This window comes from Letharia columbiana (genome assembly GCF_014066305.1).
Source record: "Letharia columbiana isolate WasteWater2 chromosome Unknown Sc0000036_s0, whole genome shotgun sequence".
NCBI classification, from domain to species: Eukaryota; Fungi; Ascomycota; class Lecanoromycetes; order Lecanorales; family Parmeliaceae; genus Letharia; species Letharia columbiana.
In genome coordinates, this window is record NW_023501080.1 from 191635 (window position 1) to 205187 (window position 13553).

The window sequence follows — 13553 nt, forward strand, 5'->3', positions numbered from 1 at the left end:
CCTGAGGTAATCTGTAATGCCTGTCGGGAAATTACTGCTAGCCTTTCGTCATATACTTCAGTGTTGACAATTGAATTTGGAATTCGGCCGCTTATTTCCACAACGCAACCCCTTCCAACAACACACTCTCTTTCGTCGACTTCATCGCTCTTTACCAACTACATCACCCTCCTTTCTACGTCATAATTGAGCGTACTACACTCTCTAACACATCGCTACCCTTACAGCTGTGAATTCCACTATGTCAGCACATAACATTACCCCAATCCGCGAGGAGGAGGTTGAGAGTACCACGTCAGCAATCGCCGACACTCCTTTCATCAAGGAGGAGGTCCATGTCAATATCAACATGGCAGCAAAAACCGCTACTCCCGTCGGCGAGGAGGAGGGCAAGACCTCCAGCTCAGCAAGTACCATGGTTCCTATCCGTGAGGAGGAGGAGGAGCTCGATGGTGAAATGATGGTTATCGGCTATTTCTTCCAAGTCCCACCTGTAAAATGGCATCCTAAGCTCGAGATGATGAGCAAAGCTGGTTTGACTCAAGGGCAGTACGAGCAGAAAGTCTTGGCCCAAGAGTATGTTGACTATTTCGCTTGTCCGCTATGCACCCCCAGTTTATACATCATCACAACTTCACGTCGAGCTCACGATGCCCATGCGACGAGCACCTCCACTATTTCTTTGTTCTGCAGCCTTACCCGGTCCACGTGGAGTAGCTTGTTTGTGCATATACAAACTTCGCTTATTCACTTCCTGTCATCAGTTTTCTTGCCTGTGCAAAGATAGTGGATGGGTGGTGGGAGAGCCACAGCCTTGCCTGCAAACCTTGAAGCAATACCTCAATCCAAGTGTCACACTGACATCGCCTTATATACAGATTCGATATTCCTGAAGAGGTAGACGAGTTCATCAGCATCGACTGCCCAGACATGCCCTGGGGCGTCAGCCGAACCTTTACAGTCCAGCGCTCCGCTCTCCTGCGCTCTCCTGTTCTGGCCGATTTCTTTGCATCTCTCGACTACCTGCCTGGCTGCAAGATGAACCTCCATTTCATGAATGATCCTGGCGTCTGCTTTGACGTTATCCAGACCTATCTCGAAAACGGTCCCGACTGCTACCCCGTGCGGAGACTGAAGGTCTATATCACTCGCCTGACTAAGGACGCTGACCGCTTCATGGTTCTCATCCGTCTCTACAAGTTCGCGATAAAGCTCAAGTTGATCCACCTTAAGATTATGGCCTTCGAAGTGATTCATGACTTGGAATGGGAGATGTCTGCTGAATGTTGTCCCAAGATCGCCCAGTTGGTTTTCGCTCAACAGTCTCCCTACGACGACAATATTAAGGCTTGGATTCTCAAGCACATCGGCCACTTCCACAAGAAGCTGAGCAGATCCAATACATGGGCTGCGCTCGTGCCTATCTTGGACCCCGAGCTCGGTCAACACTGGGCTAACATGAACATATCCGGAATCCGCGTCCTCTCGATGATCGCGGAAGAAGCGACTGACCAGGCTGTTTCTGATGTACTGGCTCGTTTCTCTTCGCCTGCTAAGAATAGCGCTGTATCCGCTATCGAAGGCCCACCCATCTCTACTTCACCGACCAAGTCTGAAGCATCTACTCAGACTGATGACTCCTCTCTCACTGAAGTCCCCAATAAGACCGAGCCATCTACCTCACAAAAGGTAGGGGTGGAGAAGACCAATGACGCGACGCCCAAGGGAAGGAAGCATAGAAGATCGGGGCCCACGATGAACAACAACCAATTCATCATTGGTATGCACAAAGAATGGGTTGTCACCTGCACTCCTACCAAGCGTTCTAAGCTGAGCCCAACCTCCACCAAGTCCGCGTTCCCCACCATGTCCAAGTCAGAAACTGAGAAAACCAACGCGGAGATCTCTCATGCACAGACCTCTGAGCGATCGCCGCCCACCATCACTGTCTCCCAATACGAGGGAGACGTATCCGCGGGATCAAAGCGCAAGACGGCGCCCGCCATCAAGTCAGTCGAGCAATACAAGGAAGACCTACGCAAGCAGCAGGAGCTAGACGATAACGAGTGGGAGGATGAAGAAGAGGAAGCCGCGATCCTAGAAGCCATCCGCTCCTTTGGAGCCACGCCGCGCGACGATTCCAAAGCCCGTGAAGTCCTGGGTCTTCCCGAGCGCCGCGCTAGCATCGACGCTGCTCCTCGCCCATACGATGAGAACGCCAAGGCGCGTCGTGTCTTGGGCATCAACGACGATACCGGAGGGTACATTGCTGGGCGGAAGGAAACTCGGATGATGAGGGTCAAGAAGAGCTTGACCAAGTTCAACGACTTGCTCAACCCTTGAGAACTCTTCCTTGTTGAGTCACGAAGAACTGTAGCTTAGAATTGTCATTGCAACATCGCTAATATCTGTTCGGTATGTGGTATTCATGTTGCCTTTTTTACTACTCGCCGCTAACATTTCACCAGGTCATGTCGTCCATGTTCTTATCACAACATTTCCGCTCCTGTACGAACTTCGAGTATTTTATACATCTGGTCCACAATTCGAGATCCATCTCTTGTCAGGATACCTGTGGGGTGTAAGTCCTGCACTCCACCAACCCCCCTCACCACCCTCTTCCACCGTTTGCTAACCCTGGCCCTTGTAGCTATCGCCCCTTCAGCTCCATGTCAGCATCTATCATCCAGTCATACGCAGCTATCAATTCTTTTCCGTTTCTACAATCAATGGCTCGCAAGATACAAGCTAGACTGTAAACGAACGGAACACTTCGGTGTCAACGTCTGTCTGAAGCCCTCAAGCATGTTTTCCTTTCTGCGGCCTGGTGCTATAGCTACTGTACTCTCTAAGCAATGCAATCGATCATTTCCACAACTGTTCTAGTAGCCGCCTACCTTCATATAATAAGTGACGCGAGTACTCCCCATCCCGATTCAAAACCCACCCCTAACCAACCCCTGCAACACCCCCACCCCCGCCCTCACCCCATCCACAACCTTCACCCCCTCCCCCGCGACCCCCCTAACCCACCCCTCCATCCCCACCATCCCCGCACACCCCAACACCACCACCCCGACCTCCCCCTCCCCCCCCTCCACCAGCCTCTCCGTCGCCCCCCTCACCCTCCCCTCCACCTCCCCATGCCCGTGCAACTCCCCCGCATCCAACCCGCACGTCTCCACCCCCGCAAAACACCCCTCCGCCCGCTCCCGCCCGAGCACGTGGGGCCCCCGGACCGCGTCCCCGAGGATCCCCCGCCAGACGTCGCCCGTGCTCACGATGCCGAACCGCTGCGGCGCGCGCAGCAGCTGCAGGGAGGCGTGGACGCTGGCGTCGAAGATGCCGACGACGGGCGCGGCGGTGCGTTGTTGCAGGAGGGGCACGAGCGGGTGCGGGCTGTAGCACGCGACGAGGAAGGCGTCGTGGGTGGAGGTGTAGGGGAGGGTGGAGGGGAGGGTGTGCTGGGCGGATCGGGCGGCGTCGTCGAGGTTGTTGATGCTGGGGACGCCGGATGGGGCGGTGAGGTAGGTGTATTCGGTCTGCTTTGCTTGTCAGCCGGGGACTTTTTCGCGGTTTTGGCGGGTTTGGAAGCGGGGTAGTGGGGGGGCGTTCGGGTAGATGTCTGGATGCGAAGAATTTCACGCGGTAGTTTGATGGGGGTTTTGTACGTTATTGTAGCCTAGACTTTCTATGGGTGCGCGGAGGGAGTCGGTCATTGATTGATTGGTGTTGGGGTTGATGATGAGGATTTTGAATGGAGCCATTGTGTTTGGCCGTGTGTAGTATAAGCGCAGACGGAAGAACAGTAAAGGGTTTTCTGAAGAGAATGAGAGGGTGTGAGCGCGGTTCAGTGGAAAGGTTCGTTGGCCAGAGCTTTTTATAAAATACTGTACAAATTTGCACTGGCAGAAAGAGCCCAAAGTATTTTGGACTACCTTGGGCCAAGCTTCTCTAATATTCTTGGCCCTTGCTCCTGCCACTCTTGTTTCGTTATCCACATGTTCTCTTTGTCTGCCATCTGTAGATTGTCAGCGGCCAAAAGAGACTGTGCGCCAAGGATTTCGCGATTGACTTACAATGTTTGCAAGCACTGCGCCACCAAGGAAGACCATATGTCTCCGCCGTGGTGGATCCTCAATCCTGACCTTGAATTTCTGGGAGCGAGAGTCAGCATTGTAGTAGTGTGCATAGCTTTTGGAGACTCACATTCAGCCTCTCAGGGTTCCCACCCAGCACCTTTGTCAGCCACAGCTGCTTGATCTCTTTCTCCATCCTCGACGGTAGCCCTGGGTACATGCTGCTACCACCACTGAGCACGATAGCCTTGTAAAGGCTCGTTCTGATATCCACATCTGCCCCTTGTATCGTATTGAACAGGAACTCCGCAATGCCCGGCTGCTCGACGTCCACAAGATGCGGTTGGAACAGGCACTCTGGTGCCTCAAATCGTTCGCTACCTACTCTGATCACACGTCCATCGGGCAGTGTGTATGACTCTACCAGAACCGTCGTATCCTCGCTCAGCTTCTGGTCCAGCTCTAGATCGTATGAGACGTAGCACAGCTTTTCTTTGATTAGCCGTACTGTCTCGAAATCCGCTGTTCTGTTCAGGGCGTATCCTCGGCGTAGGAGAAGAGCAATCAGGTTGCGCGTGACGTCTCGGCCTGCGACATCGAGACGCCGAGTAAGGTGGTTGAGGACTGTGGATTCGTAGACAGGGACTATATGGGTGACTCCATCGCCTGAATCGACGACCACACCGCTGCTGAGACCTGACCAGACGTTTAGGCCAGTCCTCTGCAAAGAATAGGCGTACCTTACCTTGAGCATATAGAGCCAGCACCGCTTGTATAGCCACATAGACGCCCCCAAAATTGTACTTCTCAAACATCACATCGCACATCTGTTCTCGGTTTTTCAAAGGGTTCAATGGCGGTTCCGTCAACAGGATCTTCCGGCCGGTAGGATCGATCTTCATCTTCTCGTCAAAGGTATAGTTCCACAAATGCTCCATGTCGTCCCATCTCTTGACAATGCCGTTCTCCATCTATTTATACCCGCAGTCAGCCCCATTTCCTATACTCGTCGAGCCAGAAAGATTGCTAGAGGCACACCGGATATGTGATTTGTAGCATTGACCGAGCTGCTGCTGCTTCGTCTCCGCACATGATGTCCTTGACCACAATGTCCCCGGCTCGTTCTTCTGACCGCAGGATGGGCCGTCCGACAATGGAGGGGTATGAATGCTCAGGGAAGTTCTACAGAATTTCAACAGATGATCAGCATCGTTGCAAATAGTGACAGCGCTCAACGGTTTTTCGAGTTTCATGCTTACCTGCGCTGCATAGCCAACCTTGAGGAACCCAGTCCCTCCATCGAGGACTACTTCTAGTCAGCTTTTGCTGGACAAACTCGAAGCTCGACTCGGAATACCTATGGGTGCCTCTGCCATCTTGGATCAAATCAATCGTACTGTTCTATCATAATGTTTTTTGCCAGGCAGCTCTTTGTGGAATGCGTGGACGGAGCCAACGGCCGAAACCACAAGCGCCGTCAAGCGAGGCAGCCGCAGGCAGGCTTGCCTCTCGCCTGCACTTTTGCTCTCTAATCTGTGACCAATTTCATGAACACTGCGGTAAGCAGATGCCGATCAAAAGTCGACACTCTCTTTGAGCGTACAATCCAATGCTGATTCTGCATGTCTATACTAAGTGCCGTCTGGAGGGAGAGGACTGATGGCAGACTGATGGGCCTTGGGAAGAACCCCAAGCTACAAATACTTCACACCTCGCTCAAATGGATGTCAATCATTCGCGAAGACTACTCGTAATCACGTTCTTCTCTTCATTAAATACAAGGTGATTCCGTGTTTGTTCCATTGTCCGAACGTAACAGTCTTATAACGCGTGCCCTGACACGGCTCGTGGCCCTCGCGTGTCGCACTGATGGTTCACCAAAACCAGGAAGCTTAGTGGAAAAGTGCAACTGACTGTTGGATTCCGCTTGCGCGTATCTGCAGAAACATTTGCCGTCGTGGCTGTGTATCAAGGTCAAACACTCCTCTTACAACATGCTCTTGCGCAAATCGCATGACGTGCGCCTGTGAATCCGACGCACGAAAAGCGTTGTGGGGAAGAAAGATCAGTATGAATCTAAGAACATGCGAAGTAGCCAGCATTTCACTTTAGTTGTTCAAGCGCAAGGATATTTCTTTGATAAAAGGCCATGTGTCCGAGAAAAATACCCCAACTATTCCATCGTTCATTGCTTGACTTGATCACCAATACGCTCGTTCTCCTAATCTCCATCCTCTCGTTATGCATATGCTTCTCCATCTCAAATACTTGGGCCTTGCCCTCTTCTCTTCCTCAGCTCTCGCCGCGACCATCCCGCAGGGCACAACTCTAATCAGTCCAGCGAGCCCTCTCCACACGAACACCACCCTCAACGGGACCTCCAACGGCGCCTTCGTCTGCACCCGACGCGGCGCTCAGGCGCGCACCGAGCCCCGTTTCTCCGACTGCGCCGGCGTCCTCCGCGCCCTGCCTCTGAACCCGATCATCGGTACCTTCTACAACAGCGGCGCCGGCGATTTCCAACTCCCCTACTTCGAAACATACAAGACTTGTCAGGTGTTGGTGGAGCTGCGCAGGGCGTCTGACAAAGTGCGGAGCAGCTGGCTGGCGGTTCAACTGGCGGCGCTGGAGTTGAATACGGCGTGTGAGGACGTCAGGGCGGCGCCTGGGTTAGGAAGTGCATACACCTATGTTGATAACTCGAACCTTATGAAGATTACTTTGAAGGAGCCAGGGGCATCGGTTGGGGACGGGGACGACGGGACGGATGCGAATGAGACTTCTTGAATAGTGGAATGAGAAGGCGACGGAATGACCGACAGCCAGTCCTTATTCAACCAGTGCAATTTTCAAATAGAAGCCAGAATCGTCGCCTTGGAATCTTCAAACACCTTAAGACATTACTACATTCAAGGACACCAACCCTGGATTACTGTACAATAGTCCCGCTATCAGACATTGCATTCAACTCGCGTAAAAACTTGGTCCCTGGATGTTTTTCCACCGCTAGTAGCCTCTGTGCCACCGTTTCTTATCTTCCACATCGATGCACGTCGTGCAGTCTCTTTCGAAGACGGACCTGAAAAATGGCGTACCGCAGAGGTTGCAAGCTATTGACTGGTCACCGTAGGAAATGATGATTGTTGTAATAACCAGGGAGCGGGACTGGTCCTCAGAACTCGAGCCCCGGAAGAGATCTTAGCGCGAACAGCGTCCTTCCGATCAAGTTGTTCGGACCCTTATCCGATGGAATGTTTTATCTCTTCAACAGAATTGACGTCACTTCGAACATTTGACACTATTGCAAAAGCCAAAACATCTGCCGGAAAAGAATGGATCAAGTCATCGAAGTTGACAAATTCAGGCACCGATCCGAGACCCTCGTCTTATAAAAGATCATGCCTTTTCGCTGCGGTATGTCCACACAGACATAATTTCAATCACATCATCGCTTTTATCAGTCACTTCTATATCAGCTACCTCTAAACCAGATACCTCCAAATCAGATATTTTTCAATCAGATACAATGGCAGTAGGACCAGAAGCTCGTTATGAATCCGAAAATGTCTCCCCCGCTCCCCTCGCGAAGCCACTTGAATTTCCATTCAGCGGCAAGACTGCTCCAAATAGATTGTACGCTCTCAAGCCGCTTCAATTGCAATCAACATTGGCTGATTGGTCAATAGTCTCAAGGCTGCTATGACAGAGCGAATTTCGTCATGGGACCCCAAGCACTTTAGCAAGCGCGGCATTCCCTCGGAGAACCTCATCAACGTCTACAAGCGATGGGGCGAAGGCCAACTCGGCACGATCCTCACCGGTAACATCATGATCGAATTCGATCAGCTCGAAGCTGCCGGCAATCCCATCATACCTCGAACAGAAGAACCAAAGGGTGAACGCTTCGAAGCCTTCAAGAAGCTCGCGGCGGAGAGCAAGGCGCATGGCAGTCTGTGCATTGGTCAAGTCAGCCACCCCGGCCGCCAAGTCTCAGAAGATATCCAAAAGGACCCTGTCTCGGCCAGCGATGTTCAGCTTGAGGGCAATGTCATGGGCATGACGTTCGCAAAGCCTCACCCTGCATCATCAGAAGAGATTGAGCGGATCATCGAAGGCTTCGCACATGCAGCAGAGTATCTACACGCCGCAGGCTATGACGGGATCGAACTTCACGGTGCTCACGGATATCTGCTCGCCCAGTTTCTCGCCTCATCCACCAACAAACGGACCGACCAGTATGGAGGCTCTCTCGCAAACCGCTCACGCATCATTATGGAAATCGCCCAACGCATCCACAAGCGCGTCCCCGGATCATTCATCCTTGGCATCAAGATCAACAGTGTCGAATTCCAAAAAGGTGGCTTCGATACTGAAGAATGTAAAGAGCTCTGCGCCGCGCTCGAAGCCAACCGGTTCGACTTCGTAGAGCTGAGTGGGGGCACCTACGAGGAATTGGCGTTCATGCACAAGAGGGACAGTACTAAGAAGAGAGAAGCTTTCTTCTTGGACTTCGCGGAGGCCATTGTACCAGCCCTCACCAAGACGAAGACCTATATTACCGGCGGCTTCAAGACGGTCGGCGCCATGGTCAATGCCCTGAACACTGTGGACGGCGTAGGCATGGCTCGTCCCGTTTGCCAGGAGCCGAGATTATGCGCCGACATCCTAAAGGGGACGGTCAAAGGCGCTATCAAACAGCGATTGGATGAGAACAATTTTGGTATCACGAACGTGGCTGCTGGCAGCCAGATTCGCATGATCGGCAAGGACCAAGAGCCGATTGATCTTAGCAAGGAGGAGAATGAGCAGGCATTTATGAAAGATATGGGACACTGGAGTGATCTCATGGCCCATGACACCGAGATGTACTCGTATGGGTATATCGATATCGAGAGCATTGAGCCGCATCCATATGGCGTTGCTTATTAGGCCGTGACACTATAGATCAAATTGTGAGGATCTCTGTACATAGATTTTGGCGTACGTAAGCAAATAATCCATCATAATTACCAATAGTTCAGCGTTCGCCCGGTTGCATCAAGGATCCTGTGATGGGCTCGCGCAGTTGCAGTTGAAGCCGGCAGAATAGCCGCTTTTCCTAATTCTCGTTCATAGTGGCTGGCCTGATACTCATGTTCGTCGTAGGCACGTGCGACTTTCTCACGATGATGTATATTTTCATTGCTCTTCTTTCTTCTTCTCACCCATCTCTCCCACATCCAACGCGACTAGAAACCTACTCACGCAGTTGTAAGCCGCCACCGCCGCGGTGATCTCCACAACAGCTCGCTCATCAAAGCGTTTCTTCAGCTCGGCAAAAATCTCATCGCTGACTTTGACACCTATAGTCATGGCATCAGTGTACGCGAGTGCGGCTCTTTGCTTCTCGCTCAAGCCCCCGTAGTCATCATGTTGTGTGTCTTCTGCCTCCGCTGCTGCGTCTGCATCTTCAGCTTTCCAGCCCCGCCAGGCTTTTCGACTTTCGACTTCCTCCACGGCTCGTTCTCCTACCCCTGCCTCCCGTAGGATCGGGAGGTGGTGCTCCCATTCGTAAACGGCTCCGTTCAGCACCGCTACCCGGCAGATGCACAGTTCGCGTATATCTGCGGGTAGGCTTGTCTGGTTGCGTATGGAGCCAAGGAATGAGGACCAGCCTGAGGCGACGGGAGGGGAGTGTAGGAGGGTGAGGTCGAGCTGTAGGAGGGATTTGGGGGAGCGGCGGGCGGAAAGTTGCGTGTATGCGGCCGTAGCAGAGGAGTCCGAGGAGGGAGGAGGGCTAGGGGGCATGTAGGGAAGACGCATCGTCGGTTGTTGGGGTGTCCGGAACCGCAACAAACGCCTTGGAAAGGATTACGACAGCCGTAGATGTAGATTTCTTGGCTTGGCGGTTGGGGATGTGAGCTCGTGGCTAAGAGCTGTTGAGCTGCGTGGCAGGGCGTCGTAAGACGTGTGGATCTGAGGCGTTGGGATATCAAGTACACAGAGGGCGTTGTACGAATAGTGGCGCTTGCTACCTTGGCTCTCAGCTGTTAAAGATGAAGTTACGTACCCCCGAGCTGGTAGCTCTTGGACGGCGGCGACCGTCGCACTGAGGGTGCGTGGCTAGTAATGCTGACTCGTAGAGTTTCCAACAACAGCTATTGTTAGAGAAGGCCGAGTGTCTTGGCTTGAAGCTATTAAGAGTATCTTTTAGATTAGATGAGTGAGATTATTTGTGAATGTTGTCAATCTCCCAGCCGGCAGTTATGAGCGGACGCGGTTGAGAAATCAGGTTGGGGGCGCCAGGCGCGGCAGCGGTGTGGATGCTCGTACCCTCGTACCGTCTTCAAGTGGTCAGTATAGGCGAGAACCAATGGTTTATATCGCGCATTTTGGTGTAGGCGAAATTGTACGAGCGTGGGTCTTACATACATGGCAGCTAAGGTAGACAGAAGGAAGAGTAAAGGCTTGTCGTGGTTAGTAGTGGATACTTACTATTTTGCTGTATGGCGGAAAGAAGGTCCGTAAATCTCTCGCCTCCCTCACCGGGCCCTACCGACACACCCATTTTTTTCGGGGCTTCCATTGCTCTATCATCTGCATTACCGACTACCGTGAACAAATGCCTGCACCTTTTCGATGCCTCCAGACTCGGAAAAAGCAACAGCGTTACAATGCAGTCGACGCTACCCTTATCACGCATTATCTGGCCGCATCTGAAGCGAATCATTATTGTTCCCTACCCTCCCTGCCACGCGTTAACAGGCCCCACGAGGCGGAATTTAGAGTTGAAGGATTGTTCTTGGTGCGTTCTGGAAGTCGATCCAGAAGCTTCCTGTGGGGCTATAGTCTATAGAAGCTATATGTAGAACGTTCTTTAGCATGTGATACAAGGAATAAAAAAGCGTGGCGACCCGAGGGACTATGCCCGGAGAAATGCTTAGATGCAGCAAGAAAGGGCCCGTGCTGACTGTTGTGACTTTTGCCGGTACTCTGCCGAATGGTCATTTCTTAACCCCCTGACTTTGATTGGATCCTCGCGCACTTTTTGCTTCTTCAACTTCGTGAAAATTTTCATTCCAAAAATCCAAAAAATCCAAAAAAATCTCCGGCTTGTAGAATCTGGATCGTGATGAGGCACCACATGGCTTCCGTCGGCTCTCATCTTGCATGAGGCTTGAGGCACGGTGTGTTGGGTTTCTTGCTAAAAATGCCTGCAAATGTGGCCATGCACGGCGAAAAATCCGCTTTTTCTTGCTTTCCCAACCCGCATGCTGTAAGAGTACCGAGATGCAAAGTGATGTTGCCCAGATTATTATAAGCATTGTCAGAACTCAGGTACCACGAGTCCATGCCGTTCTTATTATAGTTACCGTTTTCCCAATGCATCATATCTACATCATCTTCCCAAAATATTATTGTTGTCATGGTTGTGCCTGACCTTCCCAGCGAAGATCTCCCTTCTCTTCCGCTTCGACATTATCCCCGATATGTCGATCCCTACAAAGCGTGCTTGTGATGCTTGCCATCGTCGTAAGGTATGATGATCAAACTGAGCCATGCGAGTATGACAGAACCTTACAGCTTGTTTGACAGGTCCGTTGCAATAGTCGTCAGCCATGTGGGAATTGCAGTCAAGCCGGGCTGTCATGCACCTACGATGCTATCCCCCAGAAAAAAGGCCCTAAGGGCAGCAGAGCCAAAGTCATATCCGAGCTCAGAGAGACGCAGAAGCAGTCAGACCTTACTTCCATGATGCTGCAAGACGGCAAGGACAGCTATGGAAGTCCTCCACAATCACCCACACAATACGCCAGAGCTTCCGGCCTCCTGACCCATGAGCTCATTGAAGGCTGCACCGACTTCTTCTTTACGCAAATGTATCCTACGATGCCTATTTTGTATAGAGATCAAATACGGCATGCTGTCGGCGAGATGGGTCACTCCGTCGAATCATACTGCCTCATCACGTCGTTCTTGGCCTTCATGCTCATCCAGCCTGGTATCGTACTGAAGACGGGCCACCTCATGGACCAGCCGGCTGGCTCAGTTACTAACCCAAGAATGGGTTCTGTATTAATGGAGGAAGCTATTCGCGTACGCAAGGGCTATGACTATGTCGAGAGCCCGACTGTCAATACAGTCATCTCTTCATTTTTCCTCTTCGGCTGCTCTTTCGGCCTCAACAAGCACAACACCGCCTGGTTTCATCTGAGAGAAGCAACAGCATTAGCCCAGATCCTGGGCATGCAGGACGAGAACACGTATATGTTCGACAACGTAATCGAGACGTCAAGGAAAAGACGACTCTTCTGGCTACTATTCGTGACAGAAAGGTAAGCAGCTTCATTGCTTAGCCTCAATCAATCGGCCCGATTCCTTGACAGGCGACACGAACCTTACCGCTCTCTCCCGCAACAGCTGTGAACCTCCATTAACATTATCTTAGAGCATACGCATTGCAGAAACATCGGCCACTGACTCTGCACGCCACGATCAGTCTTCCGACAGTAGATCAAGATCCAACGAATTATTCTCTTGCGGGCTTCATCTACCTGGTGAACCTCTACCGACCATTCGACGACAACTTCATCGGGCTTTGGAACAAGTCCAGAACAGATTGCTCTCCCCTAACCCTCGCTCGGCTACAACAGCAGCTCACAGAAGCTTTGCCCCAGTTCCTAAATACGACCGAGAGCCAAGCGGCAGACCTGCGGACGTCTCAACAATGGCTTCGCACAATGGTCTGGCAGCTTTCCATCGCCAACGGGTTCCTCTCTTCAACGTCGCCGGATACCTCAATGACGTTCAGATTCCCCATTGAGATTGCTAAAGATCTCGTAGAGGTCACACGCCAATTCTCAAAACAGTCTATGGAAGTCCACGGCATCGGCCTCGTAAGCATCTCTCTCCGTCCCGAGCCCGCTCTACCAATCCATCATTCAACCCACTAACACCATCTCACAGATCGAAAAAGTCTTCGACGTAGCCTGCACCCTCATCGACGTTATGTCGTGCGTCCCCCTCGAGTCCCGCAAATTCGAGCCCGGCCCGCAAGAATACCTCAACTCCCTGCTCACCCTCATCTCCACTTTGCGCGGCGGCGAGTCTCGCTTCGTGCCTCTGGTGATGGCTAAAATACGTGATACGCTGCCAGCTATTGGCAGCCTGTTGCCACAGCTCCTGATTGAAAAGTACAATGGATCGGGACACCTTGGCAAGCGCGCTGAGCGATCTGGGCAACAGGTGGAATTCAAGCAGGAAAATAGTGGCGGGTCGAGCAGTGCGGGGAGCAGTCCGTTTGAGACACCACCATTTATGCATTACTATCCGCTGAACTGATCTATCGGCGCAAGACGCAGCGCCGCGGGTCATCATCTCCGCGGTTGAGGAGACACAAAGACGAAAATCAGAGATCCCGGTAGGCCTTGTTGACAGAGTCTTACGACATTCGCGAGAGGACGTTTTGCCCGTACCCCCAAGACGGCATTCACG

The 13553-nt window shown here is 52.1% G+C and overlaps 7 protein-coding genes across 7 annotated transcripts; 5 read left to right on the forward strand and 2 right to left on the reverse strand.

The window, feature by feature from the left end:
- Positions 1 to 241: 241 nt before the first annotated feature.
- On the forward strand, positions 242 to 2343 carry HO173_008995 (uncharacterized protein; the record flags this gene model as incomplete). Its single annotated transcript, XM_037310891.1, has 2 exons — positions 242 to 576; positions 879 to 2343. 2 exons carry the CDS (start codon positions 242 to 244, stop codon positions 2341 to 2343), a joined length of 1800 nt encoding a protein of 599 aa, XP_037162207.1.
- An 800-nt stretch (positions 2344 to 3143) lies between these two features.
- On the forward strand, positions 3144 to 3602 carry HO173_008996 (uncharacterized protein; the record flags this gene model as incomplete). Its single annotated transcript, XM_037310892.1, has 1 exon — positions 3144 to 3602. The coding sequence occupies one exon, from the start codon at positions 3144 to 3146 to the stop codon at positions 3600 to 3602; it is 459 nt and encodes a 152-aa protein (XP_037162208.1).
- Positions 3603 to 3934: 332 nt separating this feature from the next.
- Positions 3935 to 5455, reverse strand: HO173_008997 (uncharacterized protein; the record flags this gene model as incomplete). Its single annotated transcript, XM_037310893.1, has 7 exons — positions 3935 to 4021; positions 4080 to 4157; positions 4210 to 4775; positions 4825 to 5050; positions 5118 to 5261; positions 5339 to 5385; positions 5437 to 5455. 7 exons carry the CDS (start codon positions 5453 to 5455, stop codon positions 3935 to 3937), a joined length of 1167 nt encoding a protein of 388 aa, XP_037162209.1.
- Positions 5456 to 6320: 865 nt separating this feature from the next.
- Positions 6321 to 6866, forward strand: HO173_008998 (uncharacterized protein; the record flags this gene model as incomplete). Its single annotated transcript, XM_037310894.1, has 1 exon — positions 6321 to 6866. One exon carries the CDS (start codon positions 6321 to 6323, stop codon positions 6864 to 6866), a length of 546 nt encoding a protein of 181 aa, XP_037162210.1.
- Positions 6867 to 7605: 739 nt separating this feature from the next.
- HO173_008999 (uncharacterized protein) lies at positions 7606 to 9008 on the forward strand (the record flags this gene model as incomplete). Its single annotated transcript, XM_037310895.1, has 2 exons — positions 7606 to 7712; positions 7766 to 9008. The coding sequence occupies 2 exons, from the start codon at positions 7606 to 7608 to the stop codon at positions 9006 to 9008; spliced, it is 1350 nt and encodes a 449-aa protein (XP_037162211.1).
- A 249-nt stretch (positions 9009 to 9257) lies between these two features.
- On the reverse strand, positions 9258 to 9881 carry HO173_009000 (uncharacterized protein; the record flags this gene model as incomplete). The annotated part of the gene is made up of 1 exon (XM_037310896.1): positions 9258 to 9881. One exon carries the CDS (start codon positions 9879 to 9881, stop codon positions 9258 to 9260), a length of 624 nt encoding a protein of 207 aa, XP_037162212.1.
- A 1667-nt stretch (positions 9882 to 11548) lies between these two features.
- HO173_009001 (uncharacterized protein) lies at positions 11549 to 13400 on the forward strand (the record flags this gene model as incomplete). The annotated part of the gene is made up of 4 exons (XM_037310897.1): positions 11549 to 11596; positions 11655 to 12394; positions 12508 to 12955; positions 13026 to 13400. 4 exons carry the CDS (start codon positions 11549 to 11551, stop codon positions 13398 to 13400), a joined length of 1611 nt encoding a protein of 536 aa, XP_037162213.1.
- Positions 13401 to 13553: the final 153 nt, after the last annotated feature.